Raw genomic sequence first — 26,225 nt, forward strand, 5'->3', positions numbered from 1 at the left:
TGCAAAGAATAAAGCAAATAGAATAAACATATAAAGATGTGCATGCAGAAATTTAGTTTTTAAAGACATTTTAATTGCTTGCCACATACTCTGTCATGTCTGACTCTCTGCAGCCCCATAGACAGTAGCCCACCAGGTTCCTCTGTCCATGGGATTTTCCAGGCAAGAATACTGGAGTGGGTTGCCATTTCCTCCTTCAGGGGATCTTCCCAACCCAGGAATAGAACCCACCTCTCCTATGTCTAGTCAAGGCTATGGTCATGTATGGATGTGAGAGTTGGACTGTGAAGAAAGCTGAGTGCTGAAGAATTGATGCTTTTGAACTGTGGCGTTGGAGAAGACTCTTGAGAGTCCCTTGGACTGCAAGGAGATCCAACCAGTCCATCCTGAAGGAGATCAGCCCTGGGATTTCTTTGGAGGGAATGATGCTAAAGCTGAAACTCCAATACTTTGGCCACCTCATGCGAAGAGTTGACTCGTTGGAAAAGACTCTGATGCTGGGAGGGATTGGGGGCAGGAGGAGAAGGGGACGACAGAGGATGAGATGGCTGGATGGCATCACTGACTCGATGGACCTGAGTCTGAGTGAACTCCAGGAGCTGGTGAAGGACAGGGAGGCCTGGCATGCTGTGATTCATGGGGTCGCAAAGAGTCGGACATGACTGAGCGACTGAACTGAACTGAACTGAACTCCTATGTCTCCTGCATTGCAGGCAGATTCTTAAGGAATACTTCTTACAAATACAGCTAAACATTGGGATTACGAATTTTAGTGGAAATTTCAAGACCAATAAGAACTTTAAAGGAAGCCCAATCAGAAATGAAAACCAAGTTTAATGCCAATCAACATTTCAAAAATTAGAGAGAAGAATGGGGTATTTATAATTGTTTTTCTTTGTATTTCATAGGTAACGGTATTTGTGGGAGATTTTTAAATAAATGTTTGCCTTATTTTTTTTTTTTTTTTGAAGTGGTAAAGGTAGAAAAGGTAACTAAGAAAAGGAGGGAAAGAGAGCATTCAGTTGTACATTTTGCAATCCAGGAAAACCCTATTATTTCTTAGTTGGTATTCTTGTAAGTAGGTCCCACAATTACCATAAATGATTAGAGCCAAGTAGTATGATTATCAAAAGTCAAATACCGTGTTTCTTGTTTTTAATCACAATTCAAGTTTATTGCATTCTTCCCATCATAAACCTATGCATGATATGGAACATATTGAACAGCAGACAAAAGGAAAAACAACTCACAATACTGTGATTCAAGTAAATCATTATTTCATATTTTGGTTGATTGCTTTCTCATGATTTCTCCAAGCCAAGCTTTTGTTTGCTTATTTTATTCTATACATCTTTTAAATTCTCATTATTTAAACATAAGCTTTTACTCATGTTGCCTACAACTGTTTACAGGCTTCAGTTTAATACAGCATTCCATCAAATGGACATTTTACAAATTATATTTTGCCTTAGTGCTCGATAGTTGCTTTCAATTTCTTTTGCCATTATAAATAATTCTGTAAGGAACATATTGGGTAAAAAGGTTTTCAATTATTTCAAATTCTTTCCTTGGAATATAATCCTCAAAATTGAACTATTTATCAAAAACAATAATCAAAATTAAAGGGCAATGCAATGTCTGGGATTTGTAACAAAATTATACAGAGTAGCAAAATGGATGGGAGTTACAGATGAAATAAGATTGTATATATTTAAAATTTTCCAGAACAGTATGTTCAAACAAAAATAAAAAGCAGGTAATGTCCTGAGGGAGAAAAATATATATATTTATATATATATACACACACAAACATTATATAATACTAGCAAAGATGAAAGTTAAGACTCTTTCTGCACATTGTGAAATTGCTTCCCTCGAGGACTGTAATCATTTTTACTTCCAACATATAGCTTAAGGTTTATTGTGAAGTATTCTTTAACTTTGAAATCTTTATTTATACATTGACTTTGGCACATCTCTCCAACCTACTGAAATTTTTTTCTACTGAGATACGATGCTGAGTTTTCACTTTATTCTGCTGCTGCTGCTAAGTCACTTCAGTCATGTCCGACTCTGTGCGACCCCATAGACGGCAGCACACCAGGCTCCGTCTGGACACTGGCAATTGCTTTTTTGATGCTCTGTTGTTTATCATGCAAACGTGATCTTAAGCAGAATAAAATTAAGTTATTTACCTATAGGAATATTTATCATATGGTTTTTAGGCTACCTCATATAACAAGAAAATCCTGGTTCAAGTACAAACTAGGAACATACCAGCAATTAATTAATGCCCCCAAATTATTAACATATAAAAATCTGAAAACTTATAGTGATAAGGCTTTTCTTACCTAAAAGTTGAGCAATGCAGTGTCTAAATACATGTTTTACCTGTATGGCTCTAGCTCTGACTCCGCCATTAAAGTCTGTGACCCTGGGAAAGGCTCTCATCTCCAAAAATCAGTGTTTTACACTAGTTCTCATTTCCAAACTCTATATGGCTCTATGATTCTATATAAACTTAAAGTAAAATTTTAAAAACAGTTGGTCAATGAGAAACTTCATCACCATATATGGTATATCAGCTTCCTGGATCTGCTATCACAAAGTACCAAGAACTAAATGGCTGAGAGCAATGGCAATGTATTGTGTCACAGACATGGAGGTCAGAAGTGTGAATGAAGGGGTGTGCTCAGCCGTATTCTCTCTAAAGTGGCTAGGAAGACATCTGCTCCAGGCATCTTGCCTAGTTTCTAGTAGATGCAAGTAATCCTTGGCTTGTAAACAGCCATTTTCTCCCTGTGTCAACGTCATCTTTTATGTATGTTCGTTCAAATTTCCCCATTTTATAAAGACACCAGTCATATTGGATTAGGGATCACCCTTATAAGCTCAGTTTATATGATTACCTATTTCCAAAAAGGGCCATATTCTGAGAAACTGAGGTTTAAAAAGTCAATATATGAGGTTTTGGAGTGGGGGAGGGGGTGAGTACACACAATTCAACCCTTATGGGTCATATGGCACACTGGTTAATCCCTGTTGCCCTCTAGATCCATTCCCTGATCTTTTCTGACCTCTACCCCAAGTCTCGGAGAAGGCAATGGCACCCCACTCCAGTACTCTTGCCTGGAAAATCCCATGGATGGAGGAGCCTAGTAGGCTGCAGTCCATGGGGTCACTGAGAGTCAGACATGACTGAGGGACTTCACTTTCATGCACGGGAGAAGGAAATGGCAACCCACTCCAGTGTTCTTGCCTGGAGAATCCCAGGGACGGGGGAGCCTGGTGGGCTGCCGTCTATGGGGTTGCACAGAGTCGCACACGACTGAAGTGACTAGGCAGCAGCACCCCAAGTCTGTGAACTACATCACCCAAGCTTCCTTGCCTTCTAGCTTCCAACTGGGTTCAGCAAATAGGAGGCACCTGGAGGAGATCACAAGCTAATGGAAGAGAGAAGGTGGGAGATCTATTGCCACCGCCAGTCTCCCACCAGGCTGCTGTTTTGGTAGTTACTACATGCAGTCACTCAGGGCCCTGATTCCTGCCCACTGGCCCCTCTCCCATGCCTCGAACTCTCACCAGTAAAGTCCATTCACTCTTCCTCACCCTCCAGCACAAGGTCATGACTTCCCACTGCCACTAGTCCCTGGGTACTTCACTATTTCTTTCTCACTGAATCCTGTCCTATTGCCTACCCCTTTGTGAACAGCCCCATTCATTAGCCTCTCTTCATCAACCTCATTCATGTACCATCTGTTTCTCACCAAGACTCTGTGTAGTACATAGGGATAAGCCACTTTTTACTTCAGATGATCTACATGGTTTATCAAACCTCTAAACAAGAGTGTAACCTCAGGCATGGATGCCTCCAGTCGATATTTGAAATAAGTGGTAGTAAAGGTATCACTCTATATCATATATGCATTTGTTATTCTTTGCCCTCTCTCTTCCATCTCCACCTGGAGAATATACGAGAGAGCTCAAGAGCATGGATTGTGGAGGCAGACTGCTTCCCTTCGACTCTTGCCTCCACAACTTACCAGACTGTGTAAACTGAGCAAGTTACTTAACCTTGCTGTATATTAATAAAATGGACATTAAAGTAATAGTATATAAGTCATAGGGTTGCTATATGAGACAGACATCAAATTACTTAATTTGATGTTTTTCACTTGATCTATGCTTTTAAGTCCATCTAGCCTCATCATTTTATGTGGACCCCAACTACCCATTCAAAGGTATACTAGAAATATATAAAAGCACAGACAACTCTTAAACTTTTACCATCCAAACTACCTACCAAACTCAGAAGGTCAATAAGACCTGTTGCTCCTGCCACACCTGGCTCTCTGACCACTACTGCATACCTTCAATTGTCAGTTTTATTTCCTTACAATTCACTTTTGATGACTTCACACGCTGTCAGACAAGCCCATGATGTTCATCAATCCCCAACCTGGGCTACTCCAGGCTACATGTGAGACATCACGCTCCACCCACTACCCCAAGCTCTATTCAGTCTTTTAAACAACAGTTATCAAAATCCTCCTTCAGCCAGAGAGACAGCCTTTAACAGAGATTTTCATCTCAAGATGTTTACACTTGGTTTGATGATTGTGGAGATGTCACTCAAAAAAAAAAAAGACATAATGTAAAGTCAAAACTATGGTTTTTCCAGTAGTCACGTACAGATGTGAGGGTTGGACCATAAAGAAGGCTGAGCGCTGAAGAATTGATGCTTTCCACCTGTGGTGTTGGGGAAGACTCTCAAAAGTCCCTGGGACAGTAAGGAGATCAAACCAGTCAACCCAAAAGGAAATCGACCCTGAATATTCATTGGAAGGACCGATACTGAAGCAAAAGCTCCAATACTTTGGCCACCTGGTGCAAACAGCCGATTCATTTGAAAAGACCCTGATGCTGGGAAAGATTGAGGGCAGGAGGAGAAGGGGGTGACAGAGAATGAGATGGTTGGATGGCATCATCAACTCAATGGACATGAGTTTGAGCAAACTCTGGGAGATGGTGAAGGACAGGGAACCTTGGCATACTGCAGTCCATGGGGTTGCAAAGAGACACAACTGAGCGACTGAAAAACAGCAACAATTTGTGTTTTTATATAAGCGCTTATTTATTAACACATCAAAATATTTTATCAACATCCCCAAAGAAGCTCAACTTAGAAATCAGAGTACTAGCTTTGAGTTGACTGGTAGCTATAGAGTTCATTGTTATAAAACCAGACTGACTGGCTGACCTTGTGACTAGTTAGTAGAAAGGCCCAGTGGCCAAGAGCACAGATCTGAGGTGAGAAAGCCCTGGTCAGGGTCCTCACTCCCACACTTAATGACCTTGGGCATGTTAAAGTCGCCATATGCCAGAGGTTCCTCACTGTAAAATAATAGTTCTTACCTTCCATGATATTGGAAAGATTAAATGAGATGATATGTACAAAGTATTTAGGACAATCATAATAGGACAATTCCTGACACACAGTAAATGCTCAAACACTTTCAGTTCTAAAACTTCCAATTGTATATAATCAGTCCAGAACTACATACAGTTCCATAAAAGATCATTTTTATAACATTCTGAATAACTCTCTTAATTATTACCTGGGAATGTGGGCCAGTTCTTTGACTTCCCTTAGCCTTGGCATTCTCACGAGTAAAACAAGCATAGTATAGTTTCAAGGGCTCCTTGTGATGTTCAAATGAAACAGTGAATATATAAAGCCCAAAATGAGTACAAGGGGCCATTCTTGTTGTTATACCCCAGACTCTGGACTAGGAATAACATGTGATGGTGGTAAGAAAATAATGTAGGGTCTAAATTTCCACAATAGTAGGAGACAAGGGTTCAATCCCTGGGTCAGAAAATCCACTGGAGAAGAGAATGGCTACCAACTCCATTATTCTTGCCTGGAGAATCCCATGGACAGATGAGCCAGGGGGGTCGCTGGAGAGTTGAACACAACTCAGCGACTAAAGAACAAAAACATGCTTAGTAATCCTTCACAGGGAACCTGGAACACAGTCTGGGATGTGGGGAAGCATTTCTTTCTCCTTAAAAATTAACAGAAAAAATGGCATGAAGAGCTTAAACTTTGGAGTTAAATAAATTTGAGTCAAATCTGGTTCTGTCACATACTAGGTAAATGGATGGAATCAAGCAAATTATTTCTCTAAGCCTCAACTTAATTATCTGTAAACAGAAAAATAACAATATCTGCTTCATGATACTGTTTAAGAAAAAAGAGGGATAATGTTTAAAAGGTATTTAGCAGAGTATCTAGAAGATTGTATGTGCCAAATAAATGGTAGTAACTGTTGTTTTTAAAAAAAAAAAAAAAAGATTAATTTTACTTTAAAGGAAGTATTCTGTGGCAGTTACAGTTTGGGACTTTTTTCTCCTCCTACTTACAACTCTCACTGCTCATATTCACTTTACCATTATACTGGTGATTTTAGAAAATAAGTTTTCACCGATGACCCATGTTTACATTAAAACAATATATGCTGAATCTTGAGTTCATGTCTGAACTTGCTTGGAATTATAGAGATGAGAAGGTATCACTACCATTTTAAATATGATTATTGGCTATTATCTTGCTTTCCTTTTAAGACAAGGGCAAAACATTTTTACTATATGCAGAAACATTCCTGTTGACAATTTATTCATCACTGTTTATGACCTGCAGTTTTCTTTCAAATCAAGCAATTAGATTTTACACAAACTTCCATAAAATAGCAGCAAAAATGACTTCCTCAGCATATTTAGTATTTTTTTTAAGGTTTCCCAGATCTAACACCCTCCAATTAATATTTATCTTCTTCCTCCCAACATCAATGACTATGCTGCCTAAGGGAAGCCCCATGCCACCTAAGGCACATGAGGTTAGTAATAAGATTGGGCTGGATGAAATAATACATTGCATTATAAAGAATGAACATCTCATCCAAATGAAATATGCTAGGAGACTAAAGAGGCTAGGAGACAACTAATTGTAATAATATTAAGAAACAGGTAACAAGTCATTCTTTCTCAATGCAACTAGATCTACTAACTGCCATAGCTACTTTCTACTTACATTAGTATTACCTCAGGGGATCTATTGTTTTCCTATAAAAGTCAGCCAAGCTGAACAGCTTAACTAAGGTATTTCTCTATATTAGTTTCCAAGTACAGAAAGTATATCTGTAAATAAAACATACATCATTCATTGCCGCCAAGATGTTATTAATTCTTGCTGCTCAGAAACTGAAATCGCTATACAGGCCTTCTTTTACAGGGAAGCAAAGAAATCTGATTGTTAACCTAGCTTTGAGTATCACATAAGCAGACCATGTATTTTCCCATTTATTATGAGTGTCCAAGTGCTGTCAAGCCATACTATCCACACTTGATGCCTAGTTTCTTCCACTAATATAAAATTCCATCTTTAAGATAAATTTAGGTCTTAAAAGAGTTTCAGAGGAAAGGAAAATACTGAAGAGTATGTCTAGGGTTAAAGATAGAATAGTAGTCTAGGACTTACATGCCACACAAGAGAACAAATGGACCTGGTAGAAGTTTTGACAGGAAAAGGGTACGATCCAACTGTGCTCAGAACTTTGGAAGCAATATCAAAAATGTATTAGAGGAAACAAAGTAAGAGAGACACCATGTGGGATTTTACCACGGGTGGGAGGGACATGAAGTAAAACACTGCAAAAAAAGAGAAAATAAAAATATTCAGTATGCACTTCATAGGTAAACCCAAAAATATTGAGTATCTAATTGTATGTAGATAATAAAAAATAAATTAAAAAAGGAAGAAGCTGAAGATTATAGTAAAGTCTCTAACTTTGACTTGTAACCAAATATGGCGAGGTCAAGAATCAAAATAACATACTGTATTGGTGTTTTTCCTTCTGGCTTACTTCACTCTGTATAATAGGCTCCAGTTTCATCCACCTCATTAGAACTGATTCAAATGTATTCTTTTTAATGGCTGAGTAATACTCCATTGTGTATATGTACCACTGCTTTCTTATCCATTCATCTGCTGATGGACATCTAGGTTGCTTCCATGTCCTGGCTATTATAAACAGTGCTGCGATGAACATTGGGGTACACGTGTCTCTTTCCCTTCTGGTTTCCTCAGTGTGTATGCCCAGCAGTGGGATTGCTGGATCATAAGGCAGTTCTATTTCCAGTTTTTTAAGGGATCTCCACACTGTTCTCCATAGTGGCTGTACTAGTTTGCATTCCCACCAACAGTGTAAGAGGGTTCCCTTTTCTCCACACCCTCTCCAGCATTTATTGCTTGTAGACTTTTGGATCGCAGCCATTCTGACTGGTGTGAAATGGTACCTCATAGTGGTTTTGATTTGCATTTCTCTGATAATGAGTGATGTTGAGCATCTTTTCATGTGTTTGTTAGCCCTCTGTATGTCTTCTTTGGAGAAATGTCTATTTAGTTCTTTGGCCCATTTTTTGATTGGGTCGTTAATTTTTCTGGAGTTGAGCTGTAGGAGTTGCTTGTATATTTTTGAGATTAGTTGTTTGTCAGTTGCTTCATTTTAAAGAGTGAAGTAAGCCAGAAGGAAAAACACCAATACAGTATACTAACGCATATGTATGGAATTTAGAAAGATGGTACCAATAACCCTGTGTATGAGACAGCAAAAGAGACACTGATGTATAGAACAGTCTTATGGACTCTGTTGCAGAGGGAGAGGGTGGGAAGATTTGGGAGAATAGCATTGAAACATGTAAAATATCATGTATGAAACGAGATGCCAGTCCAGGTTCGATGCACAATACTGGATGCTTGGGGCTAGTGCACTGGGATGACCCAGAGGGATGGTATGGGGAGGGAGGAGGGAGGAGGGTTCAGGATGGGGAACACATGTATACCTGTGGCGGATTCATTTTGATATTTGGCAAAACTAATACAACTATGTAAAGTTTAAAAATAAAATAAAGTTAAAATAAATTAATTAATTAATTAAAAAAAAAAAAGAATCAAAATAATAACCAGGGGAAGAAAAGTTTGGTATGGAGCAAATACTAGGTTGGGTTGGAATAATTCACAGAGTATCATCGTACAGATATATCCAATACATAGCTAAAAGTATAGGCTTGATTCTTAGGCAAGAAGTCAAGGACACTGGGCAAAGGAAACAGAAAATAGATCCAAGAGAAGAATCAGCAAAACACAGAACTCAGGGAATAACCAAGACAGAGGAGTGCCGTATATGACAAGGGACAGGGAAGTTTCAAGGAGAAAGTATTTACAATGCCTGAGTTAGCTATGGTATCAGGAAACATTCATACTGTGGCCACTGTATTTAGCACCAAGAAGGTACGGGAACTTTTTCAAGGAGTTTCTGTCCAGTACTGAATATAGAAGTCTGATTTCACTAAACTAAGGAAGTAAGTTAAGGAACTCAAGAGAACTCAGGCCACTGTTTTCTGGATGTTTGAAAATAAAGAGAAAATGTGCCGATTCAGCTCTAAGCTCTGTCACTACGGAACAGAAAAGGGGAGAAAACAAGAGGAATTGAAGGTGATTCTAATGTTCCTAAACTGGATTGATGGGCAGTGATATAAAGATCCAATAATCTCAGCTGCACAGTCCAGTAGAGTAGCCATGAGCTTCCATGAAGCTACCGAACACTGGAAAAGGAGTTAGTCCCGAGTTGAGATGCACTCTTGGAAAGCCACACCAGATTTATAACTTAGCATCTCAAACATGGTAAAATATCTCATTAATAGTTTAATATTAATTACATGTGGAAATAATATTTAGGATACTACACTGAGCTAAATAATTATTAAAATTAATTTCACCTCTTTTTAGTTTGGCAATGTGCCAAGTAGACAATTTAAAATTACATATATAGCTCACATTGTATTTTTATTAGATATCCCTGATCTAGAGAATGAATACTGGAATTGGAATAAGAGTAGGAATCAAAAAGTTTCTGTTGAAACCAGCCCTTCTATTTCACTTTAGGATAAAAGTTTATGATATGGTCACCCAGGACAATGTCATGACAATGTAACTTAAGAAACTTAGGTCCTAGCTGATGAGGGGCTTACTCAGGTTCTCTGGCTAGTCAGAAGCAGAACTCAAACTAGAACCCACACATGAGTATTACTTCTATTATTCCACCTCTTGAAATGTCAGTGAAAATTTTAAAAGTCTGAATTTTAAAAAAGGTAATAGCAGCTTGGCTGTAATATATATCCCATTCTATGCCACATCTAATAAAATCACTTACAGCAAAAAACACAACCTCGAAACATTAAAATCATGACCTCAGTAAAAACAGCATCCTATGTTCACCACTCAATCCATATTGGAACTAATCTTTTAAGATACCCATGCTAGGTTTTGCTTTTATTTGGGGCATATATGCACTCCGAATTTATTTCAACACAATTCCACATTAGTTTTAAAGACAGTATCATCCATTCAAGTATATGTCTCTTAAAAAATAGGTTTAAGAAAAAAATTGAAAAAGCTCAAATAATTTACTTCTCAATTCCTGTATTATTGTCTGCCATTCATGAATGGTAACTCAATAAAACATCAGGGGTTTTTAGTGCAATACTCATGAGAAGTTAAAAATTACTATGTTTAAAGCATAGCTACAGTATATAATACACTATATTTCAAATTCTTACAGAATTTAAAGTCCAACTTTGTCCAATGAAACCTTAAAAGTTCATTCAATCTCTATGTTACAGGTTAGCCAGTTTCACCAATAATTATAACCAACCAAAAATCTCTAGTTATAATTTCTTCAATATTCCAAGCTCCTATAAATCTGTTTATATTTCCCATTTAAAAATGGGTGTAATCGTATTGTTAATGACCTGTTCTTTTAGAGCTAATTTTCCATAAGAAACTGAAAAAATAAACTTACTGCTTTCAACAGTACATAGTACTAAATTTTGTGAAATAGTTTAATAAGCTATGACTGCCAAAATGATGATAGCTATTTTCATTGTAGAGTTACTGCTCCAAAATGCAGTGCTGAAAAATGAAGATTATTTGATTAGGCAGCATGTTTATTTCATTTTGTATATACACACCCTGTATTTATTTTAACAAAGAAAGCTACTATTGGTATTCCAAAATGACATGATTGAGAGAAATAAAGAATGCCAGCTTCCACCTCTTGTCTATGTGCTGCTCTCTCAATGCACCAGGCTGATAAAAGGCTGATACAAATCTAGCTAATGTCTTCAGGCATGCACATACCAATTGCGTTTTCCAAAGGGGCATTTTCCATTTTGATCCACATGTTTGCATTTCTTTGCTTGCTGTTTGTGACCCCTCTTCACATAACTGGAATTAGTGTGCTCACCTATTTCAAAGATTCCAGATTCCTGTATGGCAGGCTGTCCATCGGCTCCAGATACCACATTTAAAGCAGAGCTTCAGCACATTTTTAAAGACTTTTCCAGTTTGCCCTGCTTGTACTGGCCTCTTTCAGCTTACTACACAGAGCAGATGCTAGGTGTCCACTGTCATCTACTCCTGCAACCGTAACCCGGCATGGTGCTACAGAGGCTCACTGCTCCTTCAGTGCGTGCAGAGCCCGTCACAGCGTTATACATGCCAACCCACTGCACAGGAAGAGAAACTTGCAATTCATGGTGAGGAAAGTGCATAAGTATCTGTGATACACTCAGTATCAATATTCAATAAAATTTTTACTGCAAGCAACATATTACAGGCCTTCAGTTTGGTAAAGAGTCTATATTCTACTGTGGAGGATTTTTATTTCCTTAACTCTCAAAGCATCACTAAGATAAAGTCAAAAAATTCAAGAATGGTCTTCCCTTTTTAACTACAGAGCTAGTGAAAACCTGGCCATATTTAGGACTTCTGATACAGCTTAACACATGATTCAGACATTGTTATATTCCTATGAGGTGAAGCTTTGACACCTTGTTCAACAAACCTACTTAACCACTTCTCCCACACAGCTATTCACTCTTGCCTCAAAATTCTTACACATGCCACCTCCTCTCCATGCCTCAAAATTGTTACACATGCCATCTCCGAAACTCTTTTGCTTCTCTGGTCAAGCATTAACCACCCCATCTTTAAAATCAGATTTCAAATTCACACCTACTTTTCTTTCAGTGCCTCTCCCTTCACTAACTCATTACTTTCAGTATCCTATCAATAGCAGTTCCTATGGTTCTATAAACTCACATACACCTGGTATCTCTGCTGTGGCTACTTTAATCATAAGATACATATAGATAGGAACTATGTCTGCCATTTCTGTTGCACCACCTGACAACATTTTCCACAAGTGATATGCTATTAAACCAGATAATTTTAAAACCTGTAAGCCCTCATGTGAAGTGTTTACCAATTTTGATGATATAAATACTCCCACCATGGCTAATTTCAAGCAACCAACATAAAGTTGCTGAATCTTGGGATAGGAAGATATGGGTACTCTGACTCTGGAACCAGAACAAAGCATTGTACCATGCTCACCACAACTCCTGAGTAATACTGAATATTAAGTTTCCCCTTCTGATAGGCCCACCTACTACATTTTCAACAATTTTCAAAAATGTCTCTTTTCAATTTGAGCTCATTCAAAACACATCTATCTAGTGAAATCATAAATTACATGAGGGAAGATGCTTTTCTTGTCTATTTTCTTTACAGCTGTAAAAATGGCTAGTTCTGGGCCCAGAGTAAACACTGAAAAATTAATTGCCAAATGAATTAATTGTCAATAATTTAAATATAGGAAAACACTATGTAAAATCCAGTAGGAGTTGCTATATGCCTCCCATCATAAAATAAATTTAACCTACATGTGAAAATAAAATAATCATACAGAAAAGAACTATCAAGTTAAAAGATACCTTAGAAATTATCGGGTGTGATCCCTTCATTTTATTAAAAAGGAAAACCTTTCCACAGTAGTTAATTGACAAGTTAATTGACATGCAGTCCCACAGTGCCAGAGGAAGCCTAGAACTCAGGTCTCTTGGTATCTGGTCCAAATCTTTTTTGACTAGGTAATCATTAACTGCCCCTTGGGTTATTACCTATTTGAGCTATTAACCTATTGGGAAACTGCTAACATTTTGAAAAGCAGACTTTTTCACTGTATATTAATGTTGAAAACCAACACAGAAAAGCGTTTGATAGAATATCTAATAAAAGAAAACCCAAACTAATTGTAAGACTATCAGTGACAAAGACAGATTATAATTATATAGTTCTGTATAAATCAAACGACATTTTCCTCAACATAGCATCATAGGAGCTGAGATTAGCCCAATTTCTATATTCATACCATCTTTAAATTTGGAATCATCTATGAACTTAATTATCTTGGTTACTATTACCTCTGATCATTAGTACAGAGGTCATATAAAATTAGTCCTTATATTGACTCCAAAAATTACCACCAAGATCTTCCCTTAATTCAGAAGCATAAGAAGCTTTAAAAATGGCCAGGAATCTACTGTCTTTAAAAGTTTAATTTATTTATATATATATGTGTGTATATATAATTATACATATGTTATTAGGTTAATTAGAAGTGTATCTCAGTTATGGTCTTATTAAAAACACCTAAGTAAAAATTCTAAATATTGTGTAAAGAAAGATTTTTTCTTCCAAGAATTATAATATTCTATACTGAATTTCTGTGAATGAGTCAAGTAGGTTGATAGTCTCTAAAGTTGTTTCTACTATGAAACAGATGAGTAAAGCAGAATCCAAGTGTAAATAACCAGTAATATATATAGTGAAAATTACAGTATTTTAACAAGTGACAGATGTTACATATGCTTCTCATGAGAAATCCTTTATCCATTTCATTATTTGCTACCATTTTAAAAATCCACAATAAAATTAAAGTGCTAAATGTGCTATTTCCTCCCTGAAAATAACCAAAATCCCCACCCTCTCCATTCCTAGACCAAAAGTGAATATTTGAAGATAACTGCAGCAGATGAAGTTCATTAGCCAATGTTCCCCTAACACCTAAGGCAGTTTTCTGATTTTTTTGGTATGATCTTATTACTGTCTAATTATCCATATTGCTTTTCTTCCTTTTTGTTAAACAGAAATTCACAGAAGCAGTTTAACCTTTCATTTAGAATCATTAAATACACCCCCCTCCTTCACTGATAATTGGCCTCTTTATTAACTGATTTCTCCTGTTGATTTATTACATATCTTTTTCTTTTTTTTGCCAAATTTGTATCCATTCTGTTAATACATTCTTTACCTTCTTTCAACTCGATTAACACACTGTCATTGTTACCAAAGCTTTCCTATTATTTCTTCAAGTTCTTACTGCTCTTTAAAGATCCTCTAGTAGAATAATGAATTCTTAATAACCTGGAACATTTTGATGATTCATACTTAATTGTATAGTACAATTTACATGAGACATACAACTAACACTTAAATGTTTCCTATTGTGTTGTTAACACTCTACAGTAACTTTGCAGCAATCCAAATACACAAGTCTTTGCAATGTAACTTATGACCTCTAAAAGCACAGAGAGCCATATTACAATTATCATATTCATAGCCAAACCAAACTGAGTCAGCCTCTGTCAGCAGTTTCCATACAGTTTTTAATAAAATGAAACAGATACTTGTGCCTTCAGTAAATATCAATGTGACCTCTAAACGTGAGTAAACCGGTCACTAGATTATGCAAGGAGTAACCTTTCATAATAATGAGTCATTGAGGCTTCTCTCTAATGGAAATAAACAATTGCCAAAAAAAAAAAGGTATTTCTGTTCTTGGAAAGAATGTTTTCCTGAACTCCAAAACACTGATAAAGTTTGGTGGCTGTCACTTTAAGCCCTCTCCCTTTCTTATCAGCCACAGACACATTTCCCAGCAATGCCACCTCCTCTCATCAAAAACAGTGCTTTTGCTTGTTTGTTTTTGTAAAAGGAAAAAAAAAAAAAAAAAACAGGAAGGTAGCTGTTGACCTTAGATCAAATAAGGTGATATTGAAGTTCTGAGATTTCTTCCACTTTTACAGGACTTAAGCTATGAAATGGAATATGGGATCTAGGATCATTTTTTTTTTTTTCTAAGAACAGGTGCACAGAGTATTGACTGGTGCAAAGTGCGTATGAAGTCGACAAAAGAGATGGAAGCAACCAGAACTAGATTAACCAGTGGAGCCAAAAACTCAACACCCACGATAAAGGACAACAGAGAAAGAAATAGAAGATGTCTATAGCTTTCGTATTCTGAATAATTTTAAACAAAAAAAAAATTTTGTGCTCATCCTCTTGTAAAATACCTGCCTGCCAACTTTAGATTTTTCGATTTTCAATCATTTCAACTGAAGACGATCTTAATAAGCATATATTCATCTGACTTCTTAGACAAAAAAAGCCCTGGTGTTCAAAGTCCCCTTATCTGTTATAAACTGTCTGTTTAATGTATCTACAGAGTAGTTAAGAAAACCTCTCCCAGGTCACTCAGCCACTTAGTGACTGAAAACAGCTAAAAGGAGCAATATTTTCTGAAGCCTATTCTTATATCTGGGGCTTCCCTAGTGGCTCAGTTGGTAAAGAATTTGCCTGCAATGCAGGAGACCATGGCTCAATCCCTGGGTCAGGAAGATCCCCTAGAGAAGGAGAAGGTAACCCACTTCAGTACTCTTGCCTGGAAAATTCCTTGGATAGAAGACAGAGATGCCTGGTGGGCTACAGTCCCTGGGTTCACAAGAGTCAGATATGACTTAGCAACTAAACCATCACCACTCTTACATTCTTGTACAAAGCAACTTGCAGGTTAAGGCTTACAGGTTTGTTTTACATAAAAGAAAATAATTTTTAATTACTTAGGCAAGTGGTTAATAAAATTTTTCAAATACTTAGTAAGAGTCTTCTATAAAAGTTCATCTCTTTATACATTCTAAGGGTAGTATTAGAACTATTTGCATCTTTCCATTGCTAAACACAATTTTATATTGCCACTCTAACAAATTTAAAAAAATGAAGGGATTTAAAGTTAAAATAACAGCCATTTAAAATTTAAAAAGCTCATGTCCTCCAGGACTGCAGTCTGGCAAATTCAGCTGGGTACTCCACTTGGAGTCTCCAAAGGCCCAAATCAAGCTGTAGGCAACTCTGGGTCCTTCTCTAGAGACTGGGGTAGAGTCCATTTCCAGGCTCATTAGCTTGTTGGCAAAATTCAATTCTGTGTATGACTGGCCTTTGGCAAGAGTTCATTCTTAGTTCCTAGAGGTAGCCTGTTTTCTTCTTCTCATGGTCCTTGAATCGTCAAAGCCAGCAAAAGTGCATGGAAGAGTTCCCATTCTCTGGCTCTCTCTGACTTGTTCCACTGCACTTTCCTCACTTCCGCCTCTGCCTGCTTTTAAAGACTCATGTGACTACATTGGACCCACCTGAATAATCTAGGCTAGCTTCTGCTCTTAAGGATTCCTGAGACAACATGGATTGGGCTCACCTCGATAACCTAGGCTAGCCTCCTCGCTTTAAGGTCAACTGAAGGTCAACCTTAATTACAACCACAAAGTCCCTTTGCCAATACAAGGTAACGTATCCACGGGCACAATATCTCAACATATTCTCTGTCCTAGGTATTAGGCATGGAAACTTGAGGACCAAAATTCTGCCTACTATAGCTAGCACCTATTTTATTGATGTAACCTTAAAGAAATGTGACTTTTTTTTTAAACAGATCATATTGTTCAAACTTAACAACTCTAACAAAAATGTAAATTTTCACCCTTAATATTTATCCATCCATTTCCAAGAATGACTCAGATTGGCCCTGTTTATATGCAGTGCCTACCAGTGAACCAGTCACCCATGGCCTAGATATTTCCTAACTGACCTATCACCCAGTTCATAATCCTCCCCCTGCTGCTGCTGCTAAGTCGCTTCAGTCGTGTCCGACTCTGTGAGACCCCAGAGACGACAGCCCACCAGGCTCCCCCATCCCTGGGATTCTCTAGGCAAGAACACTGGAGTGGGTTGCCATTTCCTTCTCCAATGCATGAAAAGAGAAAAGTGAAGGCGAAGTCACTCAGTCATGTCTGACTCCTAGCGACCCCATGGACTGCAGCCCACCAGGCTCCTCCATCCATGGATTTTCCAGGCAAGAGTACTGGAGTGGGGTGCCATTGCCTTCTCCCAATCCTCCCCCTAGTTGTCTCTAATTTGCATTAAACTGATCTAGCTCTTCAGTTACACTAGTTTTTGTCTCTAGAATCCCTTTCAATTCTTCTTCTATATTCTCATTCTCTAATAAACTCTATCTTTTCATCAATTTTTAATATATTGATTATAATTATTTTATACATCATGTCCAATAACTCCAAAAACTAGAACACCATGAGAGTGTTTCTACTGTTTCCTGTTTTATATTTTTAAAATCTTGGACCTGGTTTGTGATACGCATGGTAATTTTTTATAAAATGTGAGGTACTGTGTGTAAAACTTATAGAGACTCTGCATGATGTCTCCTGCTTCCGGCAATAACAGATAGTTAAAGTGAAGGCATATTACCTTAAAATCAAGATTGAGTTTATCAAAGGCTGCATTGTAATTTTTGTAACTTAGAGTCTATTTCTAGTTCTCCCTAACTCCTAGGACATGGCCTTTAGGGGATTCCAATTAAAAGTTGAAAACGCTTCACCAGGGTCCTGCATATGCCTGAATTCTACTTCGTGACTTCTTACCCCTGTGAAACTGCCAAAAATTATGCCTAGTACCTCCCATCTTAGCCTCCACTGCTTCACTTCTCAGCCTCATGGCATGAGCTGTTTATAAAGTGACAAAAACCCAAGATGAGAAGTGGCACTAAATACAGGGCTCACCTCAGTGTGTTGCTCCACTCTGGGATCTTTCCTCCTTGGTAGTACTATAATGCCTTTAGATATTCTTTTTAACGGTGTTTTCTCATTTTCTCAATATGGGCCTTAGTTTGAAACAAACTAGCCTATCATATTTGAAGAAATCAGATACTGATTGATCTCAGTGGTCTCCGTTTATGTGTGCATACATATCTTATTGATTCCAAAAGTATTAAAGATGGGTTGACATACATATGGGATAGCTAATTTTTTGTGTATTATATTTTCTGCTTGAAAGCTCAACTATTTACTTCTTAAATTTTTAAGTTGTTCCTTTGTTAGAATTATTATTTAAAGCTTATATTCAAAATGCTTCTCCTTCACAGTTCAACCTGACACCTTAAATATAACAAACAACAAGCATTTAGGAGTGTCTTTTCTGTAAATGCTGTCCTGCACTTTTTTTTTTTTTTTTTTTAAGTAGGGTAACAGTGTCCTCAGAGACTGGTTTTTTTCCACAATAAAAATAAAAAGTTACAAACATAAGTACCACTATTTCATGGACTGCTGCCTATATAACTTCGTTCTTTGACAACTTCTAGTCATCTCTCAGAGAATATAAGATTTATGAAAAGGGTTGAGCAGAGGCTATGGATAGCTCCTATAGTTACATTACCATAAAATCTCAATAATTCAAAATTGAAATTTATGATCACTGAAACATCTCTAAGCTATAATTTGTCTCTGAACTAAGAAAATGTTTTATTGCATAATTAAATGTATAAAAATTGTGAAGGCAATTTATCCTGCTCAAGAAAGGAAATTGCTTTTAAGGACCACCTTAAGGTTACCAACTTTCTATCTACATGCCTCTAAATAGTATTTATAAAATCAATTTAATCTAGATCAAATAATAGCAAATAAAACTTACACTATCTCATTTTTTAAGTATCATTTGTAAATACACATAGTAATGGATACAGATTATTATGGGTAATTGAAAGTGCCAAAATCTAAATCTCTCATCAAAATAAATTACAGCCCAAGACTTCACTCTCCAGCATTTTGAATACCAGTTAATTAAAAACAATGAACAAAAGCCTAGGCACTTCCTCCTATCTATAGAACCTTTCTCTTAAAGTCATGTTCTTTCTAGATTTGTGTTCCTGAAATGTACAATATTAACTACAAACAAAAAAAAAAGGCTCTCAACCAAAAAAATTAGGAATAAGTACAATGGAAAGACTAGATAAGTATTCACGATTATATTCTCCCAGCTCAACAGATTAAATGGCTTTTCATACAATTATAAGTCATTATTCAGTATTATCATTGCCCTGGGCATTTGTTACAAAACATGAATTTCGTGTTTTAGCAGACTGCAGTTAATTTCCAATGGTGGGTCAAGGGACCTTTAAAGATTTACAAGCACTCAAGACACAAAGGAACTAGCACCTTTCTTTTTTTCCGCAAAGGCTCTTTTCTATTTCATCTATTTCCCTGGCTCACATCTTCATAACTCTTTGCATATTTACTGCTACAGATGTAGCCATCACAGAAAGTGGCAATTAGCTTAGCATATTGCAAACCAGCTGTCAAAATTGTATGCAGATTCTATATTTATAATAAAGTATTATTGCTATTAATGAAGAGACTACATTTCAGAAACAAGTGTATCAGAAATTTCATGGGATAATCCAATTGATGTAGAGATGCAAGGGCTTGTGTGACTTCTTTGCTAAGAATGAGTAAGGATCCTCAACTAAACCATCACCTCTATATACAGAGGCTTTACAGTTTGACAGTCAAGAACACTGGATTTGATGGGAAGCCCTTCAAACCTTCATTCTTCCATTTACCAGTCAGCTATATGATCTTAAACAAGTTACTTGACCTCTTTGTACCTCAGTGTTCTCACCTATAAATGGGACTAAACACATACCTACTTTACTAGGGTTTATTTTAATGAAGATTAAATAAAAATGAATATAGAATTCAGTATTGGGACTGGAAAATGATAAACAATCAATAAATATTAAAATTGTTGTGAAGCACGTAAAAGAGATGCTCAATTATAATTATTAGTAAAATATAAATCAAACCTACAATGGGATATTATATCACACTGATATAATAAAGTGTGATAAGTGAAAAGTGAAGTGAAAGTGAAAGTGAAGTCGCTCAGTCATGTCCGACTCTTTGCAACCCCATGGACTGTATGTAGCCTACCAGGCTCCTCTGTCCATGGGATTTTCCAGGCAAGAGTACTGGAGTGGGTTGCTATTTCCTTCTCCAGGAGACCCTCCTGACCCAGGGATCGAACTTGGGTCTCCCACATTGTAGGCAGATGCTTTACCATCTGAGCCACCAGGGAAGTCCAATTATTAGTAAAATATAAATCAAACATACAATGGGATATTATATCACACTGATCAGAATGGCTATCAACAAAAATTCTACAAACAATAAATGCTGGGGAGGGTGTGGAGAAAAGGGAACCCTCCTATACTGTTGGTGGGAATGTAAACTGATGAACCCACTATGGAAAACAATATGGAGGTTACTTAAGAAACTAAAAATAGAGCTACCATATGATACAACGAAGATCATGGCATCTGGTCCCATCACTTCATGGCAGATAGATGGGGAAACAGTGGAAATGATGGCTGACTTTCTTTTTCTGGGCTCCAAAATCACTGCAGATGGTGACTGCAGCCATGAAATTAAAAGACGCTTACTCTTTGGAAGGAAAGTTATGACCAACCTAGATACCATATTGAAAAGCAGAGACTTTACTTTGCCAACAAATGTCCATCTAGTCAAGGCTATGGTTTTTCCAGTGGTCAAGTATGGATGTGAGAGTTGGACTGTGAAGAAAGCTGAGCGCCGAAGAATTGATGGTTTTGAACTGTGGTGTTGGAGAAGACTCTTGAGAGTCCCTTGGACTGCAAGGAGATCCAACCAGTCCATTCTAAAGGAGATCAGTCCTGGGTGCTCATTGGAAGGACTGATGCTGAAGCTGAAACTCCAATACCTTGGCCACCTCATGCAAACAGTTGACTCATTTGAAAAGACCCTGATGCTGGGAAAGATTGAGGGCAGGAAGAGAAGGGGACGACAGAGGATGAAATGGTTGGATGGCATCACCAACTCCATGGACATGGATTTGCGTAAACTCCAGGAGTTGGTGATGGACAGGGAGACATGGCGTGCTGCAATTCATGGGGTCGCAAAGAGTCGGACACAACTGAGTGACTGAACTGAACTGATAAGACAGCAATCCCACTCCTGGACATACATCCAGAAAAGATAAAAATTCTAATTCAAAAAGACACATGCATCCCAAAGTTCACAGCAGTACTATTTACAATAACCAAGACATGGAAGCAATCGAAATGCCCATCAAAAGATGACTGGTGAGATATATATTAATATAAAATGTGTGGTATATACATACAATGGAATTTTACTTAACCATAAAAAAGCATGAAATATTGCCATTTGCAGCAACGTAAATGGACCTAGAAAATATCATATGAAGTGAAGTAAGTCAGAGAAAGACAAATATATGATATCACTTTCATGTGGAATCTAAAAATAATACAAATGAACCCATACACAAAACAGAAACAGACTTACAGACACAGAAAACAAACTTACAGTTACCAAAGGGGGGAAAAGAGGTAAAAAAAGAATAAACTAGGAACTTAGGATCAACAGACACAAACTGCTATATATAAAATAGATAAGCAAAAATAAATGTACTGTATAGCACAAGGAACTATATTCAGTATCTTATAATAGCCTATAGTGGAAAACAATCTGAAAAATATATATATATAACTGATCATTGTGGTATACTGGAAACTAATGTTGTAAATCAACTATACTTCAATAAATAAATATTTTTTTAAAAAAATAAAGAGACTTCAGTCCGACAAGAAAAAAAAAATAATAAACTATAATGGGTACTTTTCTCTCTTTGTAAATTACATGTCTTTTTTCCTTTGTCTCTGAACCTGATCATCCCAACACTCACCAACACAGTGTTTACCTCTCTTTGGGAGTGTACTGTATTTCATAGAAACTACATTAGTATTTCTCCACTTCAGACTTTAGGATCTCATCTTAGTTCACCCTTAGATGAGACACCTTAGACACACTCCAGGAAAGCAGCAGGTACAATGGAAGAAGATTTAGACAGAGCATTTGTCCACTTAAAATGTAATGTGTGTCACATAGGTGATTTCAAATTTTCTACTAGCTACATTTAAAAAAAGGAAAAAGAAACAGGTGAAATTAATTTTAATAAAATATTTTATTTGACTGAATATATCCAAAATATGTCTTTCCCAGTGGTTCAGTGCTAAAGAACCCACCTGCCAATGCAGGTGATACAAGAGACTCTGGTTCAAACTCTGAGTTGGAAATATCCCCTGGAGAAGAATGACAACCAATATTCTTGCCTGGAAAAATCCATGGACAGAGGAGCCTGGGGGCTGCAGTCCATGGGGTTGCAAAGACTTGGACATGACTGAGCACACAAGCACTTGGTATACAAAATACTATCATTTTAACAAGCAGCAGTAGCCACGTTACATAACAAGCACACAGTAGCAGTAGTAAAGAAGCCAGAGTGCCCAAGAATTGATGCCTTTGAACTGTGGTGCTGGAGAAGACTCCTGAGAGTCCCTTGGACTGCAAGGAGATCAAACCGTCAATCTTAAGGGAAATCAACCCTGAATATTTATTGGAAGGTCTGATGCTGAAACTGAAACTCCAGTATTTTGGTCATCTAATGCTGACCCATTGGAAAAGTTCCTGATGCTGGGAAAGATTGAGGACAGAAGGAGAAGAGGGTGTCAGACATGAACTTGGGCAAACTTTGGGAGATGGTGAGGGAGAGAGAGGCCTGGTGTGTCGCAGTCCATGGGGTCGCAGAGTGGGACACTACTGGGCAAATGAATAACAACAAAAGCCACATTTAACTGCTCAATAGCCACATATGTGTACTATATCAAGCAATACAGGTTTAATTGGACCTGTATTAAAATACAGGTTCAAATGGACCTGTATTCAAATTCTGGCTCTGCCATTTACTTGCTAAATCTTAGTTTTATCACTTTAACTATGTCTGCAAGATTTAGTGTATACAGAAGTAGAAATATAATGTTTACATATGAAACATATAATGGAGAATCCGGTAGGAACCTGAAACGTCTTGAAGTTGTCTGAAGATTCTTCAATCACTACGTCAAGCGACACAGATATTTCTCTTTCTTCATACGATGAAGATCAGGGATCTAAACTTATCCGAAAAGCTAGAGAGGCACCATTTGTCCCCATTGGAATGGCAGGTTTTGCAGCAATTGTTGCATATGGATTATATAGATTGAAGAGCAGGGGACCTACTAAAATGTCTGTTCACCTGATCCACATGCGTGTGGCAGCCCAAGGCTTTGTTGAGGGAGCAATGACTCTTGGTATGGGCTATTCCCTGTATCAAGAATTCTGGGGGAAACCTAAACCTTAGAAGAGGAGATGCTGTCTTGGTCGTCTTGGTGGTGCTTGCTTTAGTTAGACATCTCATATTGAGGTTATATGTTTATGCTGAAAATAAATTGTTTGGGTCAGACAAGAACATGGTAATTTGAAAATTGGCCTCCTTTCTTGCAGGCTTGATTTGCCTGGTGACCAAGTTACTGGTGACTAGTTCACTAGCTAGGTCATTCAGGGGAGTCAGACCAGCACAAAAGAAACATGTCACTTTTAAATACACTTGATAGTGGTACCTGTCCACCTTCTTAAACTCTTCTGTTGAAATTAGTTCTAAAGAAGACAACATGCCAATCCTGAAAATGCTCCCAGTTGCTGCAGAATATCATATGCTTTTGATGTAAAGTAGGAATCCTATTTACCCCAGTTAATTTAACTTTCTGACGGCCTTGTGGACTGAGTACCGTTTTAAGGGCTGGTTGGGTCTTGAGGAACCCTTTCAGAACAGTGCATGGAATACAACATTACAAACCTCCCTGGAAGTCTGTGTGTGTTTTTAAACCAACACTAAAAAGCTGGTAACAGAGCCACTTTCAAGTAGTATTTATTTTAGAATCATAGTTATAAACATGAACTTGTGGGTCCCTTTTAGCTCTTTAGTAATTGCAGAATTATATTTTGCTGCTGTTATATTAGAATAATTTTAAATTATTTTGAAACATGTATTTTAAGTGCTAATGCAAAGGTAAATGAAAAACACTTTTTAAATGTGTGCGGTATGTTTGTTTTCTCCAAAAGTATCATCAACTAAACAAAATCCCTATAGTGGAAGTCATTGATGAGCAAGCTGGTTTGGTCAGACATTATACAAACTTTGGTATATCACAGAATGCTTTGTTGTACTTGTGAATTCTCGTCTAACCTGAATTTACATTCCATGGTGATAACATGGTAAATGTAGTGTTATTAAAGTAAATGAACACATCAAAAAAAAATATATATATATATAATGTTTCTAAACCAAAGTTACCTAAATAAAAAGTACATTAAAAATAAATAAATAATGTCCACTACCCACAAAAATAATAATAACTATTTCCTGTTACTGTTAGGAGAAATAAAATGACAACCCAAAGCACTTAGTGTAATGCCTGACATACAGGAGTGTTCATTAAAGGAGAATTCACTCACCCTTGCCTTCTACTGTAGAAGTGAATGCTGGCTCAGTGTAGTATAATCTGTCACCTAGCCTTAGTTCCTTCCCTTCAACCCTACTACAAATTGTAGCCTTCCCCACCTGCACAGGCCTCCCTCCTTGCTTCCTAGCATCTAAAGAATTGTCTGTGTGGACTTATAGAAGCCATGGGATCTCTTAGTCAGGACATAAATATGTGGTTCCAAGAACCTGAAAAGCTCCATGCCTGACAATTTCCATCTCCTCTGACCTAGTCTTATCCACCTTCCCAACTGTTACCACTGCTGCAGCCTCCCCAACAACTGCCATCAACAGCACCACCTCCTCACTGGAGACAGACTGACCCTCAAACATTCAAAGGGATCATTCTCCAAAATATCTGGCCAGGACCCTTAAAACTGTCAAGCTTAAAAAAGATGAAGAGTGACCAAGGAACTGTCACAGATTAGAAGAGACTAGAGAGACAAGAAAAATAAAAACAAAATATAGGATCCTGGGTAGGAGTTTGGTCTAGAAAGAGGACATTAGTGGGAACACTAATGAAATTTAAATAAGGTCTGTAGATTAGTTAACAGTATTGTATCAGTGTCAATTTCCCAGTCTCCATAATTATGCGATGGTTGTGTATGATGTTAATATTTGGAGGGTATAAGAAGAATAAGGTTTGAGAAGCTAATGTATAACATGGTGATGACAGTTAATAAGCTGTGTTATATAACTGAAATTCGCCAACAGTAGAACTTAAATGTTCTCTCTCTAGCTTATGCCCAACCCCCTCCCCGCCTCCCACACACAAAATGTAAATAGGCGATGGGCGAGTTAATTAACTTGATGAGGGAAATTCTTTCACAATGTGTACATATATCAATTCATCCCAGTATACACTTTAAATATCTTACAATTTTGTCAATTTTATACTAATAAAATTTTAAAAAATAAATGAGGATATGTGAGAACTCCCTGTACTATTTTTACAACCTTTAAGTCGATAATATCTCAAAATGAAAAGTTAAAACACTCTTAAATGTGATTATTTGAAACTTTATTATGAAGGAAACTCTGTCCCAATGGTTCTGTTAATTGATATATCATTATAAAATAGTGCTACTTATGTTAAGTCTATGGCAGTAAGGCCATCACACAGGTTAATGAAAAGTCAATTCCGAGGTATAGAAAATCCACCTTAATCCCCACTATTAGTCTGCAAATCCACCAAGAGAGTATGATGTCTCCTGCATACACTCAGTAACACTGAGGACTCAATGACAGCAAATAATGTTTTGTGTGATGTTATTAAACAAAACACCCTTCTATTTAACATTACTGAATAACGTGCTTAAACAGTTGCTGCACTGCTACGGTCTTTTACAGAAAGAAAGTAACAGGAAAAGAGAAGGAAGGGATGCAAAGAAGCATATTCCAATATGTACCTTTCCCCCACCCAGACCTTCCTTGCATTAGGGAATAGTGTTGGTCAATAAACTGAATGAAGTAGATGGGACAGTCTGCTTTGCTACATACTGTCTTACTGTAACATGAATTAGTTCATAGGCAGCTGGTGAGAAAGAATGGAGAAAGAAGTCGGTATAAAGCAGAAGCTTCACTGGTTCACATCTGATTTTCTCCCAAAACCATCAATGTCTCATTAATAGCAGTTGAAGGCTGAGTACACTAAAGGCAGCAAGCTAAG

General features: G+C 37.3%; 2 protein-coding genes across 8 annotated transcripts in view; one reads left to right on the forward strand and one right to left on the reverse strand.

Moving 5' to 3' along the window:
* IMMP2L (inner mitochondrial membrane peptidase subunit 2) overlaps window positions 1-26,225 on the reverse strand; it is a 949,675-nt gene that overhangs the window by 838,087 nt on the left and 85,363 nt on the right. The window lies entirely within an intron of this gene.
* On the forward strand, window positions 23,060-23,723 carry LOC102266200 (HIG1 domain family member 1A, mitochondrial; the record flags this gene model as incomplete). The annotated part of the gene is made up of 1 exon (XM_005901793.2): window positions 23,060-23,723. A coding segment is annotated over one exon (318 nt), but the record flags the coding sequence as incomplete, so codon positions are not given.

Source organism: Bos mutus, chromosome 4, assembly GCF_027580195.1.
Source record: "Bos mutus isolate GX-2022 chromosome 4, NWIPB_WYAK_1.1, whole genome shotgun sequence".
NCBI classification, from domain to species: Eukaryota; Metazoa; Chordata; class Mammalia; order Artiodactyla; family Bovidae; genus Bos; species Bos mutus.